Here is a 27976-nt window from a genome sequence, read left to right on the forward strand (position 1 = left end):
CTGCTTCAGGTTAGGTCATAGTGGGGTGAACATCGGACCGGGCACACGACGGTTTCCAATATTCGAGTGCCTGACCTGCCTTGCCTTGTGGATATCTGTTGATCTGGCTTCAGCTCCAAGGACGAATTGCTTTACATACAACATCTTTCAAACACACGCATATTTACTCTACTACATCACGGGATACTTGGGTGTTTGCATTGACAGAGCTATACAATCATTGGACTATCCATGTAAGTGAACAAAGAATTTCCTCACCGTCAAGCAACAGCTCCTGCATCAATCCGCAAGCTGTCCGCCCTCCGCTGCTCTCGACTGGACGCGACAAATGGCCAGACATATTCCTTGGACGACAGCGAATCGACCTTTCAGGATGGAATTCATACATAATGCGAAATGTCCCATTCACCAACACCTGTTGGTTACTGTTCCTGCTCGCGTGCATGCTGAACACAGCTGTCCGCGCCTTGACTGCCTGATTGAATCACCAGGCTGTTTCACGCCCACCAATATCTGCGAAAGCTCTGTGTTAATTCACCTTTACTGGAGCTTTGGCATACCATAAAACCTCTTCGCAGAGAACTTGCAAATCTGTCGAACCAGTTTCCAGGAAGGATATTGACAAAACTGAGCTTCTTCACGAACCACCATCCTGCAAACATATTGGCTCTGCCTACCCTCGCATTTGCTCACCAACAAGCAACACAGCCTACAACATAAAACCATGTCTCTCCCGTCGATCAAGATTGGCTGGAATGTTGGAAGTAGCGTTTCACGCAAAACCTCTGCCGGATCCAAGTCCTCAAAGTCTAATGGCTCATTGAAGTCAAAGAAGGTTGCTAATATGATTGAACCATTTCCAGCTCCGAAACCTCTCATTGACCCATTCCCTGCATCGAAAACCCCCCCTCTTGGAAAGAGACTGCTACCTAACGTACCACCCGCACGATACGACAACATGGTTCTCAACCAAGCCAAGGTCAAGTCCGTTTTGAGCGGCGACAGTGTCATTCTGTGCTCCATTGCACATCCCGATCGCGAGCGAACACTTTCCCTTGCTTATTGCACGTCACCACATCTGAAGAAGGAAGGAGACGAGCTATGGGCATACGAATCGCGTGACGCTCTGCGAGAGCTACTCGTTGGAAAAGTCGTGCAGTTCTCTGTACTGTACACAATCCCCAACACGAAGCGCGAATATGGTGTCATTTACCTCAATGATGGCCGCAAGCTGCCTGAGGAGATGGTCAAGAACGGCTGGCTCAAGTTGAGAGAGGATGCTGGTCGAAAGGAGGACTCTGAGGAGGCTTTGCAACAATTGGATCAATTGCGACTTTTGGAAGCCAAGGCTCGGTCTGACGATTTGGGCCTCTGGTCACCAAATTCTAATCGCATTGAGGTCCAACACGATATGGGTGACGCTCCAGCTTGGTTGGAGAAGTACAAGGGCCAAACACTTGACGGTCTAGTTGAGCGTGTATTGAGCGGCGATCGCATGCTCGTTCGTGTGATTCTTTCGCCCACCAAACACGTCCAAAGTAAGCCCGATTCATTCATTCTTCTGTCAAATTACTAACTTTCTGTAGTTATGACCTTGGTTGCTGGCATTCGAGCCCCAATTACCGAGCGAGTTAACCCTTCAAACGGCCAAACACAGCCTGCAGAGGAATACGGAAACGAGGCCCGAAAGTTTGTTGAGGACAGATTATTACAGCGAAACGTCAAGCTTGATATTCTTGGGCTGAGCCCCCAGAATCAGCTGATTGCATCGGTGAAGCATCCTAGAAATGGCACAATCGCGAAATTCCTCCTTGAAGCCGGTCTTGCGAGATGTACCGATTTCCACTCGACACTTCTTGGCGCGGATATGGCAACACTCAGAGAAGCTGAGAAGGTGGCACAACAAGGCAAGCGTGGTGTGTACAAGGATCATGTTGCAAAGGCCGCCACGGCTGGAGGAAACTTGGAGGCTCAAGTCACGAGAATCTTCAGCGCCGATGTTATTTTCGTTCGGAATAGAGCTGGCGTTGAAAAGCGTATCAGTCTTTCCAGTGTTCGTGGCCCTCGCCCAACAGATGCTGCAGAGGCACCGTTCCGCGATGAGGCCAAGGAATTCCTGCGAAAGAAGATCATTGGAAAGCACGTACGACTAAGCATTGATGGTACACGCCCAGCCACTGAGGAGTACGACGCCAAGGAGGTTGCTTCTATTACTTTCAATGACAAGAATATTGGACTGTTATTGGTTTCCGAAGGATGGTGTTCAGTAATTCGTCATCGTCGTGATGATACTGATCGAGCTCCAAATTATGATGAATTATTGGCTGCACAAGAAAAGGCCAAGGAGGAAAAGAAGGGAATGTGGTCAGGAAAGCCTGCAAAGGCAAAGCAATACGCAGATGCATCCGAGTCACTCCAAAAGGCCAAGATGCAACTTCCAGGACTTCAACGACAAAAGAAGGTTCCAGCAATCGTTGATTTCGTAAAAGGCGGATCAAGATTTGTTGTCCTGATTCCACGTGAGAACATCAAGCTGAACTTTGTTCTGGGAGGTATTCGCGCCCCAAAGTCCGCAAGAGGTCCTAACGACAAGGCTGAGCCATTCGGTCAAGAGGCACACGACCTTGCTACGAAGCGATTGACTCAACGAGATGTTGAGGTTGATGTGCACAGCATTGACAAGGTCGGTGGATTTATTGGAGAACTGTATATCAACAAGGAGTCGTTTGCAAAGATTCTTGTCGAGGAGGGATATGCCACTGTTCACGCATACTCTGCCGAACAAGCCGGAAACGCTACCGAATTGCTCGGTGCGGAACAGAGAGCAAAGGATGCACGCAGAGGACTTTGGGTTGACTGGGATCCATCTCTTGATGTTGCCGAGGAAGATTCTGCTCCAGCAAACGGATCCAACGGCGATGCCGTCATTCCACGCGAGAAGGATTACCGCGATGTAATGGTCACCCATATCGACGAGAACTGCAAGCTGAGGCTTCAAGTCGTCGGCACAGGAACATCTGCTCTCGAAACCATGATGACTCAATTTAAGTCCTTCCACATGAACCCCGCAAACAACGCCGGACTTTCAGGCCCACCAAAGGCTGGTGAGTACGTCGCAGCTAAGTTCAGCGAGGATGGCGCGTGGTATCGTGCTCGCATACGCTCCAACGACCGCGCTGCAAAGGAAGCAGAGGTTGTCTACGTCGATTACGGTAACAGCGAAAAGATCCCATGGTCTCGCCTCCGCCCTCTTTCACAACCTCAATTCTCGCCTCAAAAGCTCCGACCACAAGCTGTTGACGCCGTCCTCTCACTAATGCAGTTCCCAACCAACGCTGACTATCTCGCCGACGCAGTCGCATACATTACGGACGCCACAGCTGGAGCCCAATTGGTCGCCAACGTCGACTACACCGCCCCAGAAGGCACTCTGTATGTCACGCTTTACGACGAAAAGACCAGCACCAACCTCTCTGATAGCATCAACTCTGATATCGTCGCCGAGGGCCACGCTATGGTTCCACGCAAGCTGAAGCCTTGGGAGCGTGGTTTCGGTGATGTCCTGAAGGCACTTCGCGAGAAGGAAGAGCAGGCTATCCAGGAACGTAGAGGTCTTTGGGAGTACGGTGATCTTCGCGAGGATTAATTCTGAGGCGATGTGATACGGGATAGGGTATGTCTGTCAGCTTTGCTTCTTGCCGTGCAGTGAGGCTGGTTGAATCTTCGTGTTCCCGCTTTCACTTTGGACTTGGCCAGCTGGCGATGGATAGTATCTATCTACCTCTACATTCTCTCCTCGTTGACTTCTAATTCATGGTTCCCGATTATTTCTTCCTCACTTTCTGGCGACTCGCATTCATTCATGCATGCATGGCAAACAAAAAAAGTTACGACTGATTGGGTGGCATTGTGGCATTGTTTGTTGGCATGGTTGATTGGTTCCTTGGTGGTCTGGGTCTGAAGGATGGATGAATGGATGATCAAAAATAACATAAATGAAACGAGATCAATGAATGCATTATGGATTTTATGATTGTGTGATTTTCTTCGACTGCCTTGATTTGCTTCCGTGAGAGCTTGCTTGCCCCCTGGTTAGATTTCTGCCATGGCTTGCCACATTTAGGTTCCTCTCTTCACTGCTAGCGATTCCCTCTGGCCTGTCCGTCACGACCCTGTTTCTTTCTACTAGGTAGGAGTTATTGATACTGGCCCTATCAATCAACCACTAAATAGACACACTTCATGTGGGTGCTATTCCAGCTTCACAAGGATAAAAGATCTGTCGCGACTTCGTTTCCTTCTCCGGATGCAAAAATCCTCCAAGTAGTCGACAAATTCGAGGCTCAACTTCAAATCGAATCTCAAAAGCTGTGCTACTTCTCTTACAACGGTACCAAGTGAGGCGAATTTCAAACACGTTGCGTACCACCGAGGAAAATCCTGACCAGCATACAGATACTGTCTCAACAACCATCCAAGTTTTTCGACCTCTCGGAAATGCAGCACTACTGGAAACAGCGAGACCGTGACCGTCTCAGTCGATTCGATTATCTCGAGAAGTTATCCAGACCAACAGGGAACATTCGGAAAGATGTCGGAAGCCTTGGAGATTGTTGGAAATTGCGAGTACCCCTCAATTTTTGCCTCTATATGAATGTAATTTTGAACTCTATAGGCACCAGAGGCCCAATCGAATCCACTAAGCAAGCTCGCGATATCCAATATCATCCCTATATTGACAACCCCGCCATCACTCAGATAAACATGTGGATCCATGCACTTGAGCAAGGTATGCAGGTCTGTGCTCAGGCGAAGAAGGGTTTCGAAGATATCCTCGCGTTACAGTATCGAATTGATGTTATTACTATGAAGTCTTGAGAATGGGTAGGACGTTAGGAGAAGGCACCACAGGCAAGCGGGAAGGAAGGTAGTTGAAGTTGTAAACGATGTTTTGATTTCGCTTCGCAAGTACCAGGCCCGCTTCGACTTCTTGATTTGGCTGCAGGTGTGCAGGAAGAATGGCAAATTATCTTGAGGGCGCCCAATAACCAGTATAGTCTTGCATCAAAGAAAATTATTCTCTCTGCTTTCACTCTATACACCTGTTTCCCAGCAGGTTCTGATATGCGTGGCTTCCAGTGAATATTCCGGGATAGAATGGTCAGTGAGAAGGCACCAGTTCCAATGTTGAAGCGGACGTCAATGGACATGAATGCATTCCAGGATATGGCATGTGAGATTCTTACATATCGATGACCTTCTAGTAGTCCCATCCCCCTTAGCTCCCGTCTCCCAATGTCAAGTATCAAACGAACGCCATCCCAAAAAGCCGAAATCCGCTCTGTGCTGGCTGAGTACCCATCCACGCCACTCCCCGCCCACAAGTATAAAAACTTCTCCTAACTACAAAGACAAAATGTCAACAGCCAAATACATGCTCCGTCACTGCTCAAACTCCACGACCTTCTGCGTAGCGGTACTTGCGGTTCTGACTCTGCCACCAGCGCCACCGGTTGAGAATGTTGGGTTTAGAGTTGATTGCTTGACTTCGCTCACTGCATCCCCTTTAATGCTGCCAGCTTCTGCATCGGCACCTTCGAGGAGATCGCGATCTTCCGAACGGACACTGCGACGCTCTGCATCCCCGTTATATGCGCCTGATGTACGAGTATCGTAAGGCTCATCTTCATCCTCGTCGTCTTCTGCGGGTCGGTTGACGGCATTCTTCTCCATTTCCTTTTGGGCCTCGTCCATGCGTCTGCGAACCTCGGCTGCGACGCGCATTCCATCTGTGACGATGTTGTCAAGGACTCCACGAAGGCCTTTCCCAGGTGGCACAGCGCCTGCGGAACTGGTACCTCCGACTCCACCGAGAGCGCCTTGACCAGCTGTTGCTGAGCGGCCGAAGCCGATATTGGAGAAAGTTGTGAGGCTAGAAGAGGAGGATGTAGGGCCCGTGGGAACGAGTTTGTCTGAGATGCGGAAAGAGGCTGGGAAAGAAGATTCAAAAAATTGTTCGAGAAGCTCATCGGCCAGAACGACCATGCGGAAGGTAGGAAGTGTGATATGAAGAGGCTTTGATGGATCAAGTGCAGCGTTCGCTGCCTCTGTGTGAGCTTTTGATGTTCGGCGTTGGCCATTGGATGGAACTCCTGTGGGAGGAGGAATGGTGGGAATCCCGGAGGACTTTTTCTTCTTGGGCGACTTCTCGGTACCGAGATCCAGGAGGTCTTCTTCCTCATCGCTGTCATCACCAATTCCAAATGCATTGTCTTCTGCTCCATTGGTGTTCGATCCTTCGTCTTCCTGATTCTGTGGATGGTCTGGATCGGCATATTCAAAGCACCGTCTGATAAATGCACTAACACTGCTCAGAAACCGCTCGTTTGTTGTTCCTTGGGAAACATCAAGGCTTCCGTTGCCCGCTTCGTATTCGCTGAGTCCGACCATTGATCTCGAAGGTGTTAAGGATCCATCCAGGCCGCGGCGAGAGAGGAACAACAAGGCTTCGGAAATGCGTAAGATCCCTTCCCGATCCACTTTCCCATCACCATCGTCGTCGTAAAGCTCGAAAAAGTATGTAATGCTACCCATAATATCTCCTTTGCCTTTGATGTGTGCAATACCAGTCACCACGTCTTGGAGTGTCAACGCCGAGTTCATGCCCACATCCCATCGTCGAAATAGTCGTCTCATAAATTCGTGGTCAGCTGGCTCTGGATTTCCAGCGCCCCAAGGTGACAGGGAAACTTCCCTCCTGCGCATGCTATTGCCAAAGTACGAGTGCTTCTCTCGTTCGGACGCAACATCTCTTTCTGGAGGGGATGGAGAATCTGTGATGGCCCATTTTGAGATGCCTGCAAGGAATTCCCGGAACCCATCATAGTCCATGAGAGTGGGGCTGGGTCCCAAGCCAACTCGTCCCTTTTCGATACTCTGAGTTTCAGTCAAGCCCGTCACCACCTCAGCGGCCCTGGCTTTACTGGCCTTTTCTCTCCTCTCGGTCTCGTCTTGTATCATCTGACTTCGTTGTTGACGCTCATACAAAATCCCATAGAATCTGTCGTACAGAGCTCCGAGGTCTTCAACACTCAGGCGCTTGCTGTCTGGTCCCAGATTACGAATCGAAGTCCGTTTGGCAAAGCTCTCGATATTGTTCAGCACGGCATCCTTGTGCTTCATACGCTGCTCCGAGATGCTGTTTTGTGTAATCCCGGAAAATTCCTTGAATGCGACAACCATCAATTCTTGGAACCGAGTGACTGCCCGCAGCTTTGCATTTTCGGATTTGGGATGCGCTGACTCGTCCAACTTTGAAAAGTATCCCTTCAAAACTGATATGAATGCACCGTCATCCGTTGCATCCAACAGCTCTTCGCCATTTATTCGCAGAATCGCAAGGCCAACTTGGAAAAGTACTTTTGGCCCCTCTAAAAAGAAAACGTCTAAAACTCGGAATGCAAACACCAGGGGCATAGAATTGATGTACAACGATAAAAACCATGGGAGAGAAACAACAGACAGCTGAACATCCGATTTGACCAGATGATCCCATAATATCGGCATTGTCTTTTCTACTAGGGATTCGAACACCCGTTGATCCAGCAGGGTGCCGTACATCGTAGTCGAATAGTACCCAGGTAGTAATCGATCGCATAACGTGCGTAGCAAGAAGAAAGCCTGAGTTTCGGACATGTATATGAGAAGAGCGGCCACCACAATGTTCATGGCTTGACAATATCCAACTTCTTCGTCGATCCAACTGTATGCCGTGAGAACCCTCCTCAGCCGCACAATGCCCCGTTCATCTTGAAACCCTGGGTATTCCGGAAGACTTCGATTCAGGTCTTTTTCAATCTCATCAATTGCAAGAGACTCTCGTCCTTCGTATTTCGCGAGGGTATCTACGAATAGTGTAGGCTCCTCCAGCCGCAAGAATAATGCTCCAGACGTCTGCTCCCAGATCTCTCCCCGCAGTCGATTTGGGAGTCCAACCCGGATCAGCTTGTGAAATGTAGGTTGCCGAATCAGCGTGACGTTTCTCCCGTTTTCTCGAAGGTACTCTCCCCATAAACGCATCTTGCTTCTATCCCGTAGCTTCCTCGCATCGCCTGGGTATCGAAATATCATGCCAAGTCCAGCGTCTGGAGGATCGCTCGATTTCTTTTCACCCGAGAGAAGGTATTCGGAATAGCATTCTGCCACGACTCTCTTCAACTTCCCCACATCTGCTACAGCATTCTTGAGGCCTTTCTTCAACCCATCACAAAACCTTTCGCAAGCCTGCCGGCTTCCTGCCAGCTGTATGGTAATCTTCTGCTGACTTATTGGGGCTTTCGAAGTTTCATTGGAAGAGGTATTGCTGACTCCATTCCATGTTGTGATGGCCAATGCAAACTGGACATAAAGTTAGTTTGCGTCTTTGGGCCCCAGCCTGCAATGGGTACTTACTTGGAAGCTTTGGCTATGCAACCGCTCTACACGTCTGATAGCACAAAGAGGAAGTGTAAATCCATTTCCTCCAGGTCCTGCCCCATGAGTTTGTCCCGTGAATCCCGAGGACGTGCTGGTACTGGCGGTCTGAAGGAAGCTGGTAGGTTGGGTCGAAAAGCAGAGGTAGGATTCGCTTAAATGAAGCTTTCCTGCATAGTGATAACCTCTATCTCGATCTCTATCTTTCTCCCCCTGTGTGGCATTTGGAGAGTATGTAATCGGTGGCGAGATTGTGAGCTCAGCCGTGATCTCTTGAAGTGGTGTTTGGGAGTCGGGCAGTCGGAACTGATGGCGGAAGAGAGTGGATTTCGCAGGGTTACGGTCGGATGCAGAGATATTCAAGGCTTGCGTAGGGTCAATGAGCGATTGAGCCTTTTGCACAAGGCTGCTGAGGTTGAACATTGTTCATGATTCTGCTGTGGGCAGCGTCTTCTGTCGTGGAGTTGTTCAGCTGCGAATTCGATGTCATCCCGCCTCAATGCGCGGCGCCCGCACGGTTGCCAGTGACGCGCTAGACAGGGCAGCCAATCACAGCCCACCTAATGAGACCCCTTAAATGCACACAGTAGAGCAGATAACCATTGAGTCTGAGGGATTATCACACAATAATCTACAAGGTCATTCATAGACGACCCAGAAAGAATATTACTGGCTGCTTTGCTTTTTAAAAAGTTTGTAGGTTGATCACCTGTTGATATGGACAGCCGAGCCCTTTATTGACCATCGCGTATACATTCCCAAGGCAGAGTGCAGATGCATATTTCCATGGACTGGAGCCAGCTTGAACAGAATCATTCTACTAAGACTACAACCAATTCTCAAGCACCATTGCTAAAACGATTACGTTCCATCCTAGCCATAGCCCACACATACAGTCAGATACGCAATGTCAAACCCTCGCCTAGCTATGGAATACTTGTACTCAGGCCTAGTTACTGTAGTATAGAGCAGCGTCCGCAAAGTAAGAATCGAATTCTGCTTTATCCTGCTCCCCTTTTGGCTTGTTGACATCTGGCGTGATATTGATGAGAGCAGTGGAGTATCCGTCTTGGGTAGCTGTCAGCGATGCGATCGAGTTTCTGACGATCGAAAGAGCTCCGACGTTTCCGAAATCCGTCTTCTTGCTCTTCATGGCAACGAGTAGAGCAGATGTATCCGTCTTAAGGGTGTTGATAAGGATGCCAAGGTTGTTGGATTGCTCTACAGTAAGCTGAGGCGATTGCGTAGCATGTGTAGTTGCAGTGCGAGCTGTCGACTCGAGAGCTTGTGAAGCTGTGAGGATAGGAGCTGCGCCAAGGATACCAAGACCGTTTGCAGATGACCAGTTCTGAATCATGGTGGTGAGAGGTTTGACTTTGTTGTCAATGCTAACAAGGTCGTTAACAATGACACCAAAATCGCGCCCAGAGATAAGCCCAAGAGTTGCTGGGACGAAAACCAATAGGTACTTGATCGCAAGCATATTGGGCATCGGTTTGGAAGAGCTTTTGTGTATGGAGGACAGAAGATTTATAAAAGTAGATGAAATGGAACACTGCTGTGCAATTGTTCATGGGAAATGCGTGAGGGCGACCCTTTTATCTCTGAATGTTTCTCGTTAGACCATCGTTATCAAAGGTTGTGCGAACACTTATCCTGACCGCTTATTAAAGTGATATATTTGATCAATTCTGATCGATCCTCAGCCATGTAATTGTGACCTTTCTGTGTTCCCTCATTTGTAACTAATATCGCCTTCGCCGAGAGTCAGGGGCGAACGGAGGCAGAAGAGCCATGATGCCGTTTTGCTAGTCGTCGGATGCATAGTTATTGATTTGAAACGTGGCATCTGATGATTTCACATGAAGGCTTTCCGGAAGAGAATCCGATTTGGAAAATCCTGTCTAACGTCATTTTCGTACGGGTAGGAAATAGTGAAAAGACAGGCGAAGCTGGGCACCGGCCGCGGGTAATGGAGCCAAGGTATGCATTTCACGTGATGAGTTCTGTTTCAACGATCGTTCGAAGCCCCAATCGTCAACAGTCATGCCCTTCCAAAAGAGGCGGGAAATGCCTTTGTGTATCTTTCATCTAGTTGCATCCACTCAACGGCTTTCCGATATCAAATATTTGTTTAGCGAGGGCGATCAGTCAGCCGAGCGGGAATGGACTGCCGCTCCCGCGTTAGAGTCTTCTAACGACATCACCAACCTGTTCTGCTCTGCAACGCAATGCTCGTAGCTGTCATTAATCCCGCGGAAGACGGAACCCGGTCCAAATTTGTAAGGCCGCGAATCTTATTTATACAGCAATAATTCTTATAAGACCCGTTTTGACATGTCATCAATGGATATGGATGTGCCAGCCCGTTCTGGGAGCTCTGGGACCGAGATGGTTGGTATCAGGCAAATGGGACTTAGAGCTTGCGGTACTTGTGTAAAAGCAAAGGTTAAATGCGTACCAAATCCCCAAAAGGGGAAATGCAATAGGTACCTCCTAAGATACTTGCTCAAGATTGATCCGCTGACGGCAGACAGATGTCACCGTCTGAATAAAATCTGCCAACCATCGTCTACACCGACGAAGAAGCGACCGACGTGGGTTACTTACCATATCACCTATAGTCACTTTCTTACACTTGTTTTTAGACATGTTGCTCATCTGGAGCGAAAACTTGATACTCTTGTGGAACTCTTGAGCGGCCCGAATCGTGAGGAACAGCGTTCGGGCTCTTCGTCGTCCCCGCCAAAATCCCCCGCCGCACCTCATCGACTTCGTATCATGTCACCTCCGTCCAATATCACCACATCCACTGAATCACCTAGATTCTCTCCACAGAACTTCGTCTCGAATAATTCATCATCCCATGTTGCGTATGACAGTTATGTTGCTCAACCACAAGTGTATAACTTCGACTTTGAAAATCGGGAAGCATCGTTCCTGCTACTTGAGTACAGGACACAGCAAGCTAGTCAACTTCCGTTTGTTGTTATTCCTCCAGATGCGACGTCCGAGAGCCTTCGCCGAGAGCGACCTATGTTATGGAAGGCTATCATGACAGCTGCTTCGTATCAATATCCACTACGGCAAGAAGCACTTGGGTGGAAATTGATGGAAGAATTTGCTTCGAGGATCATGCTCAGGGCCGAGAAGAGTTTAGATCTACTCCAAGCATTACTAGTGCATCTGACTTGGTTAGTCCGCCGGCCTTCATCTTTGGCACTTGAACGAGTTCCCAAGACATGTGACACGTTTTTCATTTGCAGGATTGACCTGAGCCTATCAGGTATCACTATCACTCTGTTGCGAACCCCCAGGTACTCAATCTTCTCTCACTTGCTAGGACCTTGGCAGTGAACCTTGGTTACCACAGGACGCACACTCCTAAAGGTCGCCCAAAAATTTGGCTCGACGGACCGGACGGTGTCACCAAGCAGCAGTATGATCCAGAAGAATCTGTAGTAACTTCAAGAACCTTAGAAGAATGGAGAGCTCTTGCAGGCTGTTTCTTTCTGTCAGCCATGTAAGTTAATTTGTCTGCGCATGTGGCACAAATAATTAACGAACTTCCGCAGAACAACTTCGAGCTGCAGAAGGAATGAGCCTGTTCAGTATACTCAACACCTGGACCACATTTGCAGAACTTTGACTGAGTTGCGAGAGTACGAGTCCGATCTGCTCATATTCCCACTGATATCAGTCCAAAATGTTGTGCTGAAAATTAGCACGGCGTTCACTGACCCAAATCTGGGACTGAGTACTGCCCCTGTGAAAATGTTCATCCAGTCACTGCATACTGAGCTGCAAAATATCAGGCAAAATATGTCGTTGAATGCTGCTGAAGACTGTAAGCATTAAGTAGAAATTCGCTGTTGTATAAGCTAATGGATCTCGTTAGTTACATTCGTAGTTTGTTTCCAGGTCAGTTTTCCCTCTGTCCTGTACTGGCATTCACTTCCCGGGTAGTGCCTCTGCAGAAGATCCTGTTACATGAAGCTCATTCCATTCGCAGATGGCCGAAATCTCTCTTTTCGAGGTCAGCCTGTATCGTTCATTTCACCTGGACTCTGACAAAGCATATCATCTAAATCTTTTGTACTCATGCCTTACGGCCGTCAAAACATTTTTCGATAGTCACTTCTCCAACGGATCTCCGTTTGCAACAAGCTTTGCCTACTTCCGATGGATATTTGCGGGATATGTCCTTATTCTTGGAGCAAAGCTCGCAGCCTATAAAACTGAAGGCTGGGATACCCGGCATGTCCACGAAGTTCTCGACTGCGCAAACGCACTCGATCGTGTCATCGGCAAGTTTGAAGCTATTCTACAACGCCGCACGCCTCACGGGGAGTATGAAATATTTGATCGATATGTGCAACAGATGCGCCGCGTGAAGGCTCACGGAAAGCCGTCGTCGAGATCACAGCCCCGAACACAATCTGGGAATCCTCTTTGCGAGGGTCGAGAGCCACATCAATCGCCACAAGCTGGCAGCCGACTTCACCAGACAAGTTTCGACCCCGAAATGTCTCAGCTCAACTCAAATCCTTTCACCATTGAGCCTGACGATAACTTCTGGCAAACCATGTTCGATGGGGATGATGACTGGTGAGTTGATTTCTCTCCCAGAATTAAGACCTAATTGGTGTTCAATCTGCACCGTCAATACTCTACATGATGTGCTGCAAAAAGTCAGTTTCTAACCCGATTGCAAGGTTTATGACGCCTTATTAAATAATCCACGGTCATGTCAGCCAACGGAGCAAACCTCCAGCATGTCCACAACAGCAACTGAATATCACATTTATCAATTCAGTCTGCTTCTCTCTCTTCACTGAAAGCATCGCCTCAATTATACCCGCACAGGTCAATGTATCGCCACACGCTTTGCCACTGTAGTCGGGTGTGCGCCGATGAGTCCCTCAGCACAACACAACGACCTGCGAGAAACAATACCACCAAGTTGTATGGAAACTGGGACAGTTCTCTCTCAAAACAGATGCGTGAGACTGCGCAGCATTGCAAGGAGCATCTATACACATTCTCCCACATCAATCGCGAATCTCATGCCACGTTCGATCACAATGTATTGATTTCTCTGCATACATGTTTTAATAGCACAACATTTTGCAGGCACTGTCCAAGCACCTCAAGTAATCATGATCATAGGCGAGAACTGCCCGAAGAACCCTGTATTTTGATGGCCAGGACCCCTGAAATCAGCACGTGCCAGCGTCTTGCAGACTGCATCCGATCCAGTTTCAGTGCAGATCATCGCGTCAACCTCAACGCGTAAATTTCCTTCGTTTCTGCTCCGATCAAATTTACTAAACTCAGCACCTAGCTTTCTCCATGTCTAGAAGGTATAGGTCCAATATCCTAATATTTTGTTCTGTGTTGTATAGCTTGCTAAACCTATGCTCGTTCAGGTCCTCCACTCGGCGCACTTCAAAGGCGGCAACCGCACCGACTTTCACCCATTTTGGTGCACTACCCCTCGAATCCAGACCAGGATATGGACATATAGCTGCGTGGAACATGGAAGCACCCACGCCTGAGTACAGAGAATAGCCAAAGATCCGAGACCGAAAATATTGAATGCAAAACCACCCAGTAGACCGGCAACTCTCCGCATCCTAGCACCATCAAGACTCGCCGTCCCAAGCCTTCTACACTCCTGCCAATATTCGAGGGCTCAAGCGCTGAATTATTGGGCGTTGTGGCCTTGTGCGAGTCCGAATCGCCCTCACAAGAATGATGGAACCTTCATATACGTGAACAAGTTATACGACACAATATACTTTGCCGATGGACTCATCGAAGACTTTTTGTTTCTAAGATGTATATCCATGGCTGCACCGCCTGGCTCGGGAGTTCCTAGAAACGAGTGGAGTCGTACATATGAAGAGTTTGGCCTCTTTTTGAAAGGTGTTCGGCACTATGCTATTGACTGGCGGTGCTGGCTTGTGGGAACTGTGAACGGAGACAGCCTATGGATGTCACTTCTGTGCATCGCCTCCAATGAAGACTTGACCATCGTTATTGATCCCTCAATCATGAAGCCGAACTCAAAGACCACGGTTTTGCGTACGCCTGTGATGAAGCAGATTACTCCAGGCACTACACGTGCAGAAACAGTTGACACAATACTCCGGCACATCAAACACAACCAGGACTACTCAATAGGCGCCAACATATCGGATGCATTGGAGACACAGATTTTCAAGCAAGGTTGGAAAGCAAGTGAGGAGCCATATATGGAATACATGCCTAATCTCAAAGCTCTAGCAGTGATCTGGCCGCCATCCGACCAGGAAGATGATGAAAACGGGACGAATGACGAGACTTACCTGGAGAAAGTGAGGAGCCAATGTCGGTACCATACGCTGAAGTTTACTCTTGAAAGCATGAGTTTTGAACAAGAAGATTTGAGAAAGCAGATGAAGGATGATGGGACTGATTTCCCCGACTTTTCCATTTCCACGTGCGGGGGATTTCGCTATGGTTAGAGGATATGCCTTCCCTAAAACTGTTCAAAATACTTCTTCTATAGCTAAGTGTGTATCTTTTCATCGTATGTTAAGCCCGCAACGGAACTGGGCAGGATAAATTGAGTAAGGAATAGAGGCGTATCACTGTCAGCTGACACCCCAGATATCTGTGAGACATCGTCTTGTTACAGAGTGTGGTAATATCTAGGTAATATCTATCGTGTCGCAGCTCACTTGTACTCCTTCTGGCCTTGATATGATCCTCAAAACTTGAATCCGGCCACTTTAGGTGGTGTTCTGATCAGCATCACTTGGTAACCAGCTCCAGGAGAATCAGCATTCAACACGACTACTCGGTCATCCACTGAGAGGAAGAGAATGATCCAAGTACGGAGAAGTATGATCATCAAGTGTCTGAGCCTTCGTCAGCGTCTGGTCGCTTGCCAACCATATGATTTTTAAAACCTGGCCGTAGGTATTCAGTTTCTCCGCCAGTCACAATTTGGCTCAACTAAATTTACGTAGGTCGACTAGCTGACCAGTATTTCTCAAGCGAAATAGGCAAGCTTTGTCGCGTGTTTCTATCCGACTTCCACTTGAAGGATTCGGCACACTGGCTTAAGCCGATCCCATTCGCAAGTGGCATGTGACTCACGATGGACCTTCTCAAAGCCTCTACCCAGAAGATGTTGTCTTATGGGCGAAAATTTTTTGCATTGATCTCAACTTTCATTGAACCGCTCGAAAGCGCGCATTACTGCAACACTGTCTCAAGCGTTCCGACAATCGGACAGTCGCTTCATCCAGGAGAATAAACAGTCAAGTCTGCCTTGAGCGGCTTAAGCGAGCGGCTTGGCAAGCTCAGCCCCTCCACATTTTGAGACCTCACCAAAGCTCGCGGCACATTATTCAGAAGCCACGCCAAAAGCGTCTGATACTAGCCGTTATATCGTATCACACAGCCTCTTGAACGATGACATAGCCCGTTCCTTCTATATTGCAGCCGTGGTCACAATGTGTGGTACTACACGATATATTTTGACGACGTGAGTCCCTTCGTCACTATTCAGCAGCAACACAATTTTCTCTTGCAATGGCCATCATTCTCGCATTATCATTATTTCTCTGCCTGTTCTCAACTGTCAATGCAAGGTCCCTAGCCCAGCCTGCAGTCCAGCATTTATCGTCAAGAGCAGAATACCAAGGCGGCTGGCCTCTCGCTCTGATCGGGACAGCATCGCCCTCATGTCCCGCTTCCGCCTCCGAATCATGCTCTTCCACAGCACAAAACCCAGCATGTTGCCCATCCGGTCAGACATGTACTTGGAGTGGTTCAGTATACGCAAGTTACTGCTGCCCAACAAGTACGTCCATTCCAAAACTCATCATCACGAACCAGCATGCTAATCATTTCCCAGGCGCCGATTGTCAGACCGCTGTCCTCAACTTCCCTCGTTGCTCAAACAGCATATGGACAATGTTCATCCAATACCCATCAGGATTCTTCTGCTGCGAGCCGGGCATGCTCGGCGTAAATCCTTCAAGTGGGAAGAGTGGCGGGTTATGCGAGCCAGCAGATCAACACGTCCCCGCTTCCCTGCTGGCAACAGTCATGGCCCAAGTTGGGACTCTAACGCCATTACCAACACCGACAACAGGCGGAAATCGAACTGCGACAGCGACAGGAGGAGGTGGAAGCGGCGCAACTCAGACGAATCCGAGTCTTGCTCCGACGAGCACCGGCAGTGGCAGTGGCACGAGTCATAGTCTGGGTTCATTCAGCAATTGGAGCTTGGGTATCAAGGTTGGGATTGGAGCCGCGATAGTTGTAGCAATTCTGCTGCTTGCTATGGTGGGTTGTCGGATCAGGAGGCGGCGTCGGGAGGTGCGGTATGCTTCGCCGTTGCTGCCTGGGGAGCGTAACGAGATGGGAGTCTTGATGTACAATGAATCGGGATTACCACCTGCGTATGAGCCATACAGAAGGCGGGATGGAAATGCGAATAATGTTACGGTTAATGTGGTGCATGGAGATTATAGCTGACGAGGGCGGGGTGGAGTGGATATTTTAAAGCAGGGAGTTTGGGAGTTTGAGAAGTATATGATTGTTTTTGTAAATTTATATATTTTCATATAGACCTGTGTTAAATGTAACTCAACAGAATCTGTTATATTATTCCTGCATTGAGCAAAAGATGACACACAGCTCTGTATACTGGACTAACACCAATTGTATCTTTCCTTTCGAACGTTCTCCCGTATAAGCATACTCGCCAGTACAACCTTTCTAAGAAGCTCAATGCCTTCGGTTTTGACCGCGTAAGTCTATTAGCTTTCTGTAAAGCCGTCAAAAGAAGGTCTGAATCGTCTCAACGAAGTAGGTCTCTCGCTTCGCAAGTGAAGATTACTCGAGAACTAACAAGCAGAGACATGCTACATCCTGACTATCCACTTCTTGTGAGAATTATCGCCATCGTCTGCTATATATCTCTTCCCTTTACCCATGAGATTCTGCGTATCATCTCACACACTTATGCTCGTCTCTCGCTCTCTCAGACGACACTCCACTAATGCTCAGCAGTGATGCTCCGGCATTTGAAAATTTGCAACGCTGCATACCTCTCATACATCCCCAAAGTTTGGAGCTGCTCCAATTTCAGTTCCCATTTAGGCTGCACGCCGAAGAAATCACACCACTAATAAACTTGCGTCCATGCTCAAGCTCATTCTCATTCCTCACCCAGCCATTCAATTCCCCTCATATGCTCCAAAATCCTCGCAGCAGCTTCCTCCGCACTCAACTCCGTAACATCCAACTCCAAGAGCTCCGCACACGGGAACTTAAAAATCGTCATATGTTCGTGAACTCTTTGTAGTATCGTCGTATCAAGCGTCATACCCTTCCCTCCCGCAACCAAGTCCTTCCTCTCCTGAGATATCATCCTCTCCTCATTGACTTCGTAGTCACAAGTCAAAACGACAGGGATGAAAATGCATCCTCGAGATTTCGCTGCCTCCGCATACTCGTTCACGACTTCGGGCCCACCGTCTGTGTCGGATTGGCAGTCTGTGAAGATGTATCTGAAAAGCTGTTAAAGTGTGTTTATATTGGAGAAGTTTGAGGGACTCACGTATAGCCGAATGTGTCTGAGTCTGTTGCTAAAGAATCGAAGACTACCTCTCGGAACTTGCGACGGAGGGGTTTGTATCCTGGAGCGGAGCGAGGCATGATTGCTCCTGCGGGGTCGATGAGAAGGTGGTTATGAATCTGTAAATTGGTCAATTAATATTCGCTGAAAGTTTTGACAGTTACTGCTGCGTTTCTCTACATGGTAATGAGAAGCTCAAAGGAGGGATGCACTTACCACGCGACCATTTCCAGACATTTGTCTTTGAAGTTCCTTGGCAATTGTGTGTTTTCCCACGCCGGGCCAGCCGTTGATGTGGATGATTGGTTCGGGCATTTTGGGAAAGGAGTGTAGTTCGGATTGTGTTGTCTTGGATATCGATTCGAATGCCGAAAGAAGATTACTCAATATTGACGACGGTGCATCGATGACTTGGATGTTCACGTTATATCGAAATGTAGAATGTTACTTGTGAAATTCGAGAGTAGGGATATCATCCGTTTGAATTATCTGCTTCTTATCTTGGCACTTAGAGTAGCTCGCTTCTGCCAGTCCATTTTCAAATTTACACCAACAATATTCTATTTTACCACCGTTTAGTTCAGAGACAGCAGACACTGTATGGGAAATGTTACGAGCATGACTCCACTTTAAGAAGTGTGTCGTAGGAGCGAGCAGTCGAGAGCCAACGATTGGAGTGGGTGACTATACGTAAGTATTCTGAGGTACTACTCCTCATATATATGTCAACCTCTATCATCAATGTTGTGATGCAAGATATCCAAGCAAAACTCACGAATGGTAGCGAACCATTTAGTGTTTGGACAAGTGGGTCTCGCTTCGGTGCTAACCGAAAAGAAAATGGGGCTCGAGGGGGTCGGCTCGATTTACCAGACCTGTATGCCGTATTTAGAGTTCAATTGCTTGGACGAAAGTACCACACCGCTTCTGCTGCAGTTCAATTGCATTCATTTGACTCCTGTCATTTCATTTCTACTCATGAGACGTCGGGGTTCAGCTGCAGGAATATCTACATATAGATTTACCCAGGTATGATGGAACTGCTCACGTGAATTTGTATTTCTCCCGGCGGCACGGAGGTGCAAGCAGTCGCTTCGGTGCAGCCGGGAAGTACTGTATGGAACTGGGCAACATTCTTCTTCACTGTCAAGAGATCTTAACGACAGTTGACATCATGCCAAGATAAATGATGGGGTCCCTCGAGGCACCCAGCGAAAGAGAAAAAGTACCCGCCAAGAGGTGCGGGACGAGGTGCTGGGCAGTGGGAACTCCCCAACCAGATTTTTCCCAACCCGGCGTCTTGGATGGGCCAGCGCTGCCACTGCCTGCCACTGCCTGCCAGTCAGGAGAGGTCCCACTCCACTCCACTCCACTCCACTCCACTCCATTCAACTCCACCTCATCCCAGACAAATAGCGCCGAAGCTAAGATCGACACAACAGAGACGGCTCGCGGTTTGCGGTGGGTTTGCGGTTTGCGCGCAGCTTCTGTCCTCACGCGTGTATTTTTAATTATGGACAGCCCCTTGATTTGCTAAGTAGTTTTTGCACGCCTGAGCAGCGCCCCCCGGCCAAGACATGACATCTGGACATCTGGACAGTACTGTATTATGGCGTGTGGGGTCGGAGGAGTGGGATGCGGGGGAAAATTTCCTTCCCCCGAGTATGAAAGGGGGGCTGGGGCTCTTCTCCTTCTCTTGTCTTGTCTTTGTCTTGTCTTGTCTTTTTCCTGATATATGACGATGCTCTTGAATGCCAACCCAGAACCCCCAGGATAAGGAACACATGCTCTACTGCAGTACCGATAGTGCATAGCAGCACGCGTCTGCGCGTGCTGGCACTCCTCGAAGCCCCACTCCATGACCAGCGGGCGAGTCTTAGGGGTCATAGTCACGTCCGTGATATGCCTCATCTGCATCGCGACGAGAACGACGTACAGGATCGTGTATCGCTGCAAGATCCATGTGTCTTGTCACAGGAGATGGCATATCGATGATATCTGGATGGGGATGGCCTTCTTCCCCCTTTTGGGACGGGCGCTCTGTGTTTCGTGGTCGGATTCTGCTTCTCGCCATCCCAGCTCCTATGAGACTGCCATGAAGTTGCTGTTGCCGGCGCGAATATTCTATGCCTTATTGTGAGTTACGCTCCGTGGAAAGTCTTGATTCCTGTGTTGACTTTCCAGCCTTTGGTGTATGAAAATGTGTCTTTTGGAACTCTACCTCCGGATCTGCAAGAACTTGCCCATGTATCGCAAGATCGGACTATGGATCCGAGCTGCTCTTTATGCCACGTTCATCATGATCGTGCTACTCACTCTTCTAGAGTGTCGACCGATGAAGCTGTAAGTTATTTCTACTGAGATGTCTTTGACTATGTGCTAAGTTCACAACAGAATGTGGAATCATGACCCCGCAGGAGGTAATTTGATGCCATGAACCTTATCCAAATGAAGCTGACGAGATATTTCAGCTCAATGCAGGCGAGCCAGACTCAATCTGATCAGTATGGCTGTCGCAAACATTGTCACCGATCTTGCTCTCATCATATTCCCGCTGTCATTTCTCAGACAGGCTGGGCTGGACTTCTACAAGTAGGTCTCACTTCACATCTCGCCCAACCTCATCACTAAACCTATGTGCCCCTTAAGATTTCTACGCTTGGGTATACTATTCACTCTCGGCTCCCTAATCATCATCACCACAATCGTCCGGCTACCACTCATTCTCCGCGACGACGCCCAAGCCATCCGCTCAATGTGGGCCAGCATCGAAATAGCCTGCGCCATCGTCGTCGCCAACGCACCATTCTTCCAAGCAGTGATCATCGACATGCAACTCGGCGGATCACACAACAAATCCATAGCAGAAAGAAGACAGTCCCAATTAACAAACTCATCCAGTAGGAGAAGGTCAAATTCAAGCAGGGTGAACAGTGACCGGAGAGTTAGTCTCTGGCATATCGAGGAGAGGATGGATAGTGAATCGGCAAATCGAGAAATTCTTGGAAGTGCTGGGACTTCGGGGAGTGGGCATGAGTTTCTCACGGTGCCGCAGGGGTATTTTGAGTATCAGCGACGACCTGCTGAGGAGATTGAGATTGGCCCGCCTTTTACGGGTTTAGATGTGAAGAAATGTTGTCTATAGCGCGCAGCACGATGCAAATAAAAGCAAAAACATTTGAAATCTATGTCCAGACTTGGCTTCTTCAAAAATTACACGCCAACTCAACCAGCACCTCCTCCCTAGAGCATTGAAGGCCGTGGCTGCATATTGGATGAAGCGCATGATATGATGATAGAGAATAGCCAGAAGAACGAGATATGGATCCGTATAATTCCGATGAACTCTCGACCGAGCCACCATCCTCAGCAACACTTATCCGGAATTTGGGTTTACACACAAGCTCTGCCATTTTAGCCACGCCTCTTGGTCAAGCTTGTTGCACAACAAGGTTTGAAGCAAGGTTCGAAACACTGTGGGAGTCGATTCCTTGTAGTATTGCTGACTGGCTGCTAATAATAAGTCTATCAAAGCTTCTATGAGACGACGGAGAGGATACAGACAGCAAGAAAAAAGGGGCACAATAATCTGTCCATACCATCCAGGTCTCCATTATCACCCCACCCTGCCTATCATCCCAGCAAACCACAGCCAAATACCCCAGTACATGCAAGATCAGTACACAAAGAAAGTGTCCGTCTCATTCTCCGACGCCCTCAACTTCGCATTCCGTCTCTTCATAATAAACTTCACAATCCAAGCAGTGATCGCCGTCCCAGCCGAGAACCCGGCAGAAGAATACATCGCAATACCGTACTGTGGCGCATCGCTCTTGGGCCACAGATACGGAGTCCAGATGAAGCTTGCATTCATGATGGTAGAGACGATACCAATGGCAGCTGCTTTCTTCTCCTTGGTTTGTCCGCAGGTCGAACCGACCCAGCCGAGGATGAGGGAGTTGACGGCGTAGGTGCCGATGCAGAAGACGACCATTGCGAACTGGGGCGGTTGTTAGTTTTGGGTTTTTTGAAGTTGGGGAGAATGAATTAGTTAGAGGGACTTACATATCGCACACCGATCGGTTTCGTGGTGGCGGCGATGACGAACCCAATAATAGCCACGGACTTGGAGGCAGTGATGTGCCAGGTCCGCTCGTTGTACTTCCCAGACAACCAAGATACGAGGATCGTGCTTGCGCCTGCGATGAGATATGGTGGGCAAGTGAGGACGAGGGTGATGGTGCGGCCGAAATCGAGAGTCTCAACAACGGTTGGGAACTGTTCGCGGACTTGTTAGTATTGTCATCTTTGGATGGTGATGGTGATGGTGGCCCGATGAGAGACTTACAAAGTTCTTGAATCCGTTGGCGGCCAGATGCATGTGAGCCATGGCTGCGAAGAGCCAGACGACGGGGTCGGAGACGGCTTGTCTGAGACCGGCCCAGATGCTGGCGTCGCCCTTGTTGCCTACAGTGTCTTCCTCCATACGGGCATGAGCGAGGAGACGCTCTTCTTGGGTCAACCTGCCCTTGAGTCAGTCGCTGTTCGGTTGTTTTAGGGAAGTGTTGAAAGATTTTGACTTACCATCTTGTGGTCAATGGGTAGTCAGGAAGACAGAAGAACCCAATGACTGCAACCAAGAAGGTCACAATACCCTGAAGGATAAACAGCCACTGCCATCCAGAAAGACCAGCAGTGTGATCCATTCCATGGAAGACACCAGCAGCAATCAAGCCAGCAAACGCCGTAGCGAGAATGTTCCCCGTATACAAAATCGCAATACGAGTAGCGATCTCCTTCCTTGTGTAAAAGATACTCAACATGTAAACTGCCCCGGGATAGTACGGAGCCTCCGTCAATCCGAGGAAGAAACGGACGAGCAGGAGACCGGTATAGTTGTGGACGACGGCTGTGAGTGCGCTGACGATAGCCCAGGCCATCATTGCGATGCCCATGTAGCGACTGGGTCGTGTGCGGGTGAGGAACATGTTGGAGGGGATTTGGCCGAGAAGGTAGCCGACGAAGAGGATGCTGAGACATGTTTGGTACTCTGTGTGGATCTGTATTAGCGAGTGCATTTTGAAGTTTGAGTTACGGTTCGGTACACACCTGTGCCTTTGAGGTTGAGTTCCTCCTCGAGTCTGTTTAGGCGAGCCAGCGCAATGGCGTTTCGGTCAAGATAGTTGAGCCAGTACATTGACCATAGCATGGGCTGAGGATGATGTTAGTTGGAGTTCAAGTGAGCGCTGATGGTTAACTGACCATGATCCATCTGTCTAGCTTCTTCACGAGGGCGATTTCTCTGGGATCAGTCTTCTCCTGAGCACCGGAGTAATCAACCTTTCCTTGAGGTCTCTTCAAATCCTCTTCAGCGAATTCAATTTGTTGTGGTCCTTTGACACCGATGTCATCTTTGGTATCTCTAACTTCGGTAGCCATGTTGACTTTCAAACTTGAGTGTAATGGGGAACTGATATGTGTAGAAGGAAAATAGAATGTGAAATGGATGTCAGAGAATAGTTGTTCTCGGTGACTTGAATCAGATCAGCATTTTGTCTGGGGACTTTCCCTGACATATATACATTTCTCCTGATCCGCAAATCTGTTGCCAGGCATCGCCATCGAAGCTGGCAACACTAACACTCACATGGTGGTCCCAAAATCAAAAATGGTAATTCTGAGATGTCACAGTCACATTACTCGCCTACTCGTATCAACAAACACCACTAGAAAGTCCGCCCAGCCACCACTTGCTTCAAGAATTATCGTGGGCGTTCTTGGACACGCGGGGAAGTCTTGGATTTCCTCAGCAACTCCTCCATAAACTCGACTTCAAAAGCAAGGAGGCACGTCGACCTATCTGCATGCCAATGTCAACAAGACGGCAGAGTAGAAACGGCTTTTCTTGTCTAGTTGCTGCCAACGTCAGATGAGAGACTTGACAGGAGAGCCAAGGTGTGTCAGTTACGCTAGTCAGGGTAGTGCCTCTCATGGTTCGGCGAATGTCCAGCCTGGTGGCCTCGAGGTGGCCTGAGATGATGGTGGAGGTGGCGGAGCAGCTTCTAGTGATCTTCTAGTGCCTTTCTAGCGGCCTTCTAGAAGCATTCCGGTTTCGTCGAATCCTTCTAGGGGAGTTTCTAGCTTTACTTTAGAAGGGTTGGCATTGCTCGGCGCGAGGGTCGTCATCGAATCGCGATGACCGGTGATGGGGTGGCACGCCTTCACTGATTAGATTGGTTGCTTGTGTATGAGCTTGCTGCAGGTTATAAGCTTGCCACTTTGTGGAGGTTCGTGAGATTCAAGCTCCGGTGTGGTTGCGTCTGGTGAACCTGGCAGATGCGGGGTGGTTGGTGGAGGTCGATGCGGGGGAGTGCGGAGACATGTCCGACGAGAACTTTTCGGACTTGGCTAGCATCGTGTTAGCATGGATCATAGGAGTACTTCGACGTAGTCATGATATTGGAATTGCACCATTCGATAGACTTATGCTATGTGTATCCACCTTGTAAGGCAGCCTGTTAGCCGTGTTGGAAAGGTGATTAGCACACAGGATTTGGCATTGCAATTCGTCAACCGTCCAATCATGGACTCGAAGTAGATGAAGGAGTTATCACTCTATGGCTGACGGGCGGGTCAGTCTACGCATGGGGAGTTGAGATGATCTTCTTGGTCTGACCAGGAATACGTGGGATCATAGTAATCATTGCTGCTGGGAAGACAGCCAACAATCACTGCTATATGTTCTACATTTCGCTTAGCTTAATTGAACAGCTCGTATCTTCTTCCGATCTTAGCTCTGGGCAGCTCCACTATTATACCACTCAGGTTGGGTAGCGGTGAACTATCAAGTACCACAGGGGCTGTTCAAGATACAATGAGAGCCAAAACTCATCAGGGTATTGTGTACAGGCGATGACATCAAATTCTTCGCATCTGAACGAATAACAAAAGTGACTCAAGTCTTTTCGTTCTTCAGGTTCTACAAGTTCTCCAATAGGTTTCGATTTGACTTTTCGAGGGAACACACTTGCACTATTTCACCTAAATTTCTATCAATGAACATCACTAAGCTATCACTTATGATTCGGGCGGGCCAAAGTAAATGGCGCAGAAGAAAGTGGCTTGCCAGAACCCGCTATCGTCGGCCATTCTTGCCACCTCTCTTGCATGATGCACCCAATGCAAGAGCACCTAGAGGTGCGAGCAACGACTAGCGGAAGCTTCCGTCTACTTTCAAAGTAGATCCTCCAGCATATGGCTAGATGCAGATCAAATCCTTAGCAGCAGCTTACGATTCTACCACACACCTAACATGATTCTAGCTGCAGAACTAACTTTCCAAATGCAAGCCATTCTCTGACGGGATGAGATGCTAGGGTTAATGGAAGCCATTGACATCAATGAATAAATCTCGACAAGAAATGAGCACGAATGACCTGGGATTAGGAGATGAAGTCTTGCGAGTGCAGAAGCTGGACGAAGATTACGACTTCTCAATGTATGGATGGCGGGATGTCAGGTCCACACCGAGGGACAATGTGCAAGAAGGCAACCCGGGTTATTTCCTATCTCAACTTTGAAGGATTCCAAGTTAGTGATCATCGGGAACTTCCTATTTTAAGCAACTCTCTCGTGACGAACGGAGTAAGCTCTAATTTTACAGAGGACATCTGGTGGCAAGTTACATGTTAATTGACCACATTGATATGATTAAATGTGTCTGATGACACTTCGATGGTAGTTTCACGACGTTACTGCTTGTGGCTGAGAGCCAGAAATTATTTTCTGGATCGTAAATAAACAAATATCACGAGTCGAACTGCTGAAGTAAGCGAGACGTGGCCCACTCAACATCAAGCTGCCGAAGTTCAAGCATCAAAATTACAACTCTGCTATGTATTCAAATAAGCAGCCGCCGTCATCAATTCACCTGACACATGAGTCAGAACAAGCGTTTGTGTAAGTTTCTCAGCAGATTTCACGAATCAGATCCAATTCTAACATCACATAGGGTTTAGTGGTAAAATCCATCGTTGCCATAATGACCGTTTCGATGGGCCCCGGGTTCGATTCCCGGCGAACGCAAAATTTCTTTTTGCCTTTTTTCTTGCTTAAGAATTCAATCAATTGAAATGACAGGGTGATCCGAAGTTCCTTTTCACTTTGTGTGACGTGCCTTAACTTCGTAAGCGAGGTCACGATTGCACATGGGTCTTGATTCGCTTGCTTTGTTGTTGTCGCGATACGTTATCACTGCTTCCACTTGCTTAATTACCTAGGCTCTTGTAAGTGATGGATGCCAATAATCAAGAGCTTGAAGAAGCACCTAGGATGAGCACTAATGATTTCGATGTATCCTTTTATCACTAGTTTCACTTGATGAATTAACGCTTCAAGGATCTTCGATTCTAAGTTACTTGAGGATTTTGCTTTGTACCTACCACTCCATGAAGCAGCATACAAGAAAGTATATTCAACACATCAAGATGTCAGAAACTCCCCAAGCACCCTCATGAAATCGTCCTTCTTCTCAATGTGGGGACTATGGGTTGTCCCGTCGAGCGTAACTAGCCTAACATTCGGGATCTCATCCAAGAATGGCTTCATCGCATCTCCAGATGCGAACTCATCGATGCCGTTGATCAGCAGAGTGGTACGGCGATATTCTTTGCTCTCCCAACCATCGACCACGTCGCAAAAAACCCAGTGGCAACGAACGGATTTCCGTCCTTGTGATCGCCCCTTGATATGTTAACTCAGCCGAATAGAAAATTGTGGCTCTAGATGCGTGAAGTAAGGCTTGAACTTACATAGCAGTTGCAACAGTGGTATCCTCACCATACAAGCGCTCACTGACAACCACATCTTCCGGGAGTGGGGTAACCTTGCAGACATGTCGAACCGAAAACTCCTGCATAACAGCACCGACCTCTTTAGAATTCCAATCTCCCGTTCTATCAGCATGATCTAGGACGTGTTGCATTTCCTGCGGTAGCTGCTTCCTAAGTTTCCAACGATTCGCAATAGGCAGCGCCTTACTCGCCGCCGAATTTGAGAGGATCAACTTCCTCAATCCCGGGGGCTTCGTACTCGCAAATGCGGAGCCTAGCATTCCACCCCATGACGAGCCTAGAATATCGTACTGCTTCTCAATACCAAGGAATGCAAGCAACTGTCGCAACTGCTCGAAGAAGATCTCTTCATCCCATAATGATGGCCTAGATGCTGTTTCTGGGAGTCTTGTTGACAAGCCGGAGCCGATTTGATCGTAGAAGACCACGGGGATGGAGTGCGTATGTGTTAGGCTTGAGATATTGAGGAGATAGTTGTGAGGAAATCCGGGACCTCCGTGGAGAACTACGAGTGGTGTGACTGAACCTTGCAGGTTTCCGAAGACGCGATAATATGTTTGGAGGGGCTTTGATCCGGTGCCTGGGTACTTGAATGGAGCGTAACCGGAGGAGGAGCCTGAGAGGGGTGTTGCTGCCATGGTGGGATGATGGTTGACAATTTGATTAATTTATAGAAACTGGAAACTGTAAATGGCTGTGGACAGCTTGAGGCTATTGAAATTCATGATCTCGATGTGTGGTTTTTTGGTGAACTACGGCGGCATTCATCATGGATATATACATCACAGAACCACACTGTCAACTCCTCATGCCAAAAGGTGCTTACGAAGACAGAATAGTAGGATGACTCTTGGCGTGTCATATGCACGGTTTCTGCGGCCTCTTATCCGCTTTGGATGTTGGTGGAGTACGATGACGAAAGAAAATTGCTAAATTCAGTGACCTGCCTAACAGAGCAATTCAAGTTTTGGCTATTTAGCCGCATGTCAGATATCCTTCGCCCTGCGAAATG

At 48.4% G+C, this 27976-nt stretch overlaps 10 protein-coding genes across 14 annotated transcripts; 5 read left to right on the plus strand and 5 right to left on the minus strand.

Moving 5' to 3' along the window:
• Window positions 1-82: 82 nt before the first annotated feature.
• ONS95_004225 (uncharacterized protein) lies at window positions 83-5696 on the plus strand. The gene is made up of 4 exons (XM_058497575.1): window positions 83-233; window positions 864-1538; window positions 1587-4622; window positions 4676-5696. Exons 2-3 carry the CDS (start codon window positions 959-961, stop codon window positions 3644-3646), a joined length of 2640 nt encoding a protein of 879 aa, XP_058352301.1. The 5' UTR covers window positions 83-233; window positions 864-958; the 3' UTR covers window positions 3647-4622; window positions 4676-5696.
• ONS95_004226 (uncharacterized protein) lies at window positions 4038-8927 on the minus strand. Its single transcript, XM_058497576.1, has 2 exons — window positions 8452-8927; window positions 4038-8397 (listed from the first exon to the last, which is right to left on the minus strand). The coding sequence occupies exons 1-2, from the start codon at window positions 8893-8895 to the stop codon at window positions 5443-5445; spliced, it is 3399 nt and encodes a 1132-aa protein (XP_058352302.1). The 5' UTR covers window positions 8896-8927; the 3' UTR covers window positions 4038-5442.
• Window positions 8928-9421: 494 nt separating this feature from the next.
• Window positions 9422-9964, minus strand: ONS95_004227 (uncharacterized protein; the record flags this gene model as incomplete). Its single annotated transcript, XM_058497577.1, has 1 exon — window positions 9422-9964. One exon carries the CDS (start codon window positions 9962-9964, stop codon window positions 9422-9424), a length of 543 nt encoding a protein of 180 aa, XP_058352303.1.
• An 845-nt stretch (window positions 9965-10809) lies between these two features.
• Window positions 10810-13206, plus strand: ONS95_004228 (uncharacterized protein; the record flags this gene model as incomplete). The annotated part of the gene is made up of 8 exons (XM_058497578.1): window positions 10810-10961; window positions 11010-11069; window positions 11121-11666; window positions 11759-11995; window positions 12048-12319; window positions 12371-12393; window positions 12485-13080; window positions 13188-13206. The coding sequence occupies 8 exons, from the start codon at window positions 10810-10812 to the stop codon at window positions 13204-13206; spliced, it is 1905 nt and encodes a 634-aa protein (XP_058352304.1).
• Window positions 13207-14321: 1115 nt separating this feature from the next.
• On the plus strand, window positions 14322-14981 carry ONS95_004229 (uncharacterized protein; the record flags this gene model as incomplete). The annotated part of the gene is made up of 1 exon (XM_058497579.1): window positions 14322-14981. One exon carries the CDS (start codon window positions 14322-14324, stop codon window positions 14979-14981), a length of 660 nt encoding a protein of 219 aa, XP_058352305.1.
• A 1075-nt stretch (window positions 14982-16056) lies between these two features.
• Window positions 16057-17007, plus strand: ONS95_004230 (uncharacterized protein; the record flags this gene model as incomplete). The annotated part of the gene is made up of 2 exons (XM_058497580.1): window positions 16057-16327; window positions 16382-17007. The coding sequence occupies 2 exons, from the start codon at window positions 16057-16059 to the stop codon at window positions 17005-17007; spliced, it is 897 nt and encodes a 298-aa protein (XP_058352306.1).
• A 685-nt stretch (window positions 17008-17692) lies between these two features.
• On the minus strand, window positions 17693-18427 carry ONS95_004231 (uncharacterized protein; the record flags this gene model as incomplete). Its single annotated transcript, XM_058497581.1, has 3 exons — window positions 17693-18044; window positions 18095-18231; window positions 18329-18427. 3 exons carry the CDS (start codon window positions 18425-18427, stop codon window positions 17693-17695), a joined length of 588 nt encoding a protein of 195 aa, XP_058352307.1.
• Window positions 18428-19290: 863 nt separating this feature from the next.
• ONS95_004232 (uncharacterized protein) lies at window positions 19291-21282 on the plus strand. Of its 4 annotated transcripts, XM_058497585.1 has the most exons (5): window positions 19291-20248; window positions 20297-20455; window positions 20507-20532; window positions 20584-20704; window positions 20762-21282. In XM_058497585.1, exons 1-5 carry the CDS (start codon window positions 19971-19973, stop codon window positions 21255-21257), a joined length of 1080 nt encoding a protein of 359 aa, XP_058352311.1. In that variant the 5' UTR covers window positions 19291-19970; the 3' UTR covers window positions 21258-21282. The 4 variants fall into 4 exon arrangements, with proteins under 4 accessions (XP_058352311.1, XP_058352309.1, XP_058352310.1 ...); XM_058497583.1 differs by having other exon boundaries at window positions 19816-20455; XM_058497584.1 differs by having other exon boundaries at window positions 19816-20248; window positions 20507-20704.
• A 305-nt stretch (window positions 21283-21587) lies between these two features.
• ONS95_004233 (uncharacterized protein) lies at window positions 21588-24507 on the minus strand. Of its 2 annotated transcripts, XM_058497586.1 has the most exons (7): window positions 24081-24507; window positions 23375-24028; window positions 23222-23324; window positions 22697-23162; window positions 22461-22635; window positions 22178-22390; window positions 21588-22112 (listed from the first exon to the last, which is right to left on the minus strand). In XM_058497586.1, the coding sequence occupies exons 2-7, from the start codon at window positions 23549-23551 to the stop codon at window positions 21789-21791; spliced, it is 1458 nt and encodes a 485-aa protein (XP_058352312.1). In that variant the 5' UTR covers window positions 23552-24028; window positions 24081-24507; the 3' UTR covers window positions 21588-21788. The 2 variants fall into 2 exon arrangements, with proteins under 2 accessions (XP_058352312.1, XP_058352313.1); XM_058497587.1 differs by having other exon boundaries at window positions 21588-22390; window positions 23375-24021.
• Window positions 24508-26017: 1510 nt separating this feature from the next.
• On the minus strand, window positions 26018-27767 carry ONS95_004235 (uncharacterized protein). Its single transcript, XM_058497588.1, has 3 exons — window positions 26923-27767; window positions 26554-26854; window positions 26018-26478 (listed from the first exon to the last, which is right to left on the minus strand). Exons 1-2 carry the CDS (start codon window positions 27600-27602, stop codon window positions 26755-26757), a joined length of 780 nt encoding a protein of 259 aa, XP_058352314.1. The 5' UTR covers window positions 27603-27767; the 3' UTR covers window positions 26018-26478; window positions 26554-26754.
• Window positions 27768-27976: the final 209 nt, after the last annotated feature.

This window comes from Cadophora gregata, assembly GCF_030347475.1.
Source record: "Cadophora gregata isolate MNR1 chromosome Unknown scaffold_14, whole genome shotgun sequence".
Classification (NCBI taxonomy): domain Eukaryota; kingdom Fungi; phylum Ascomycota; class Leotiomycetes; order Helotiales; family Ploettnerulaceae; genus Cadophora; species Cadophora gregata.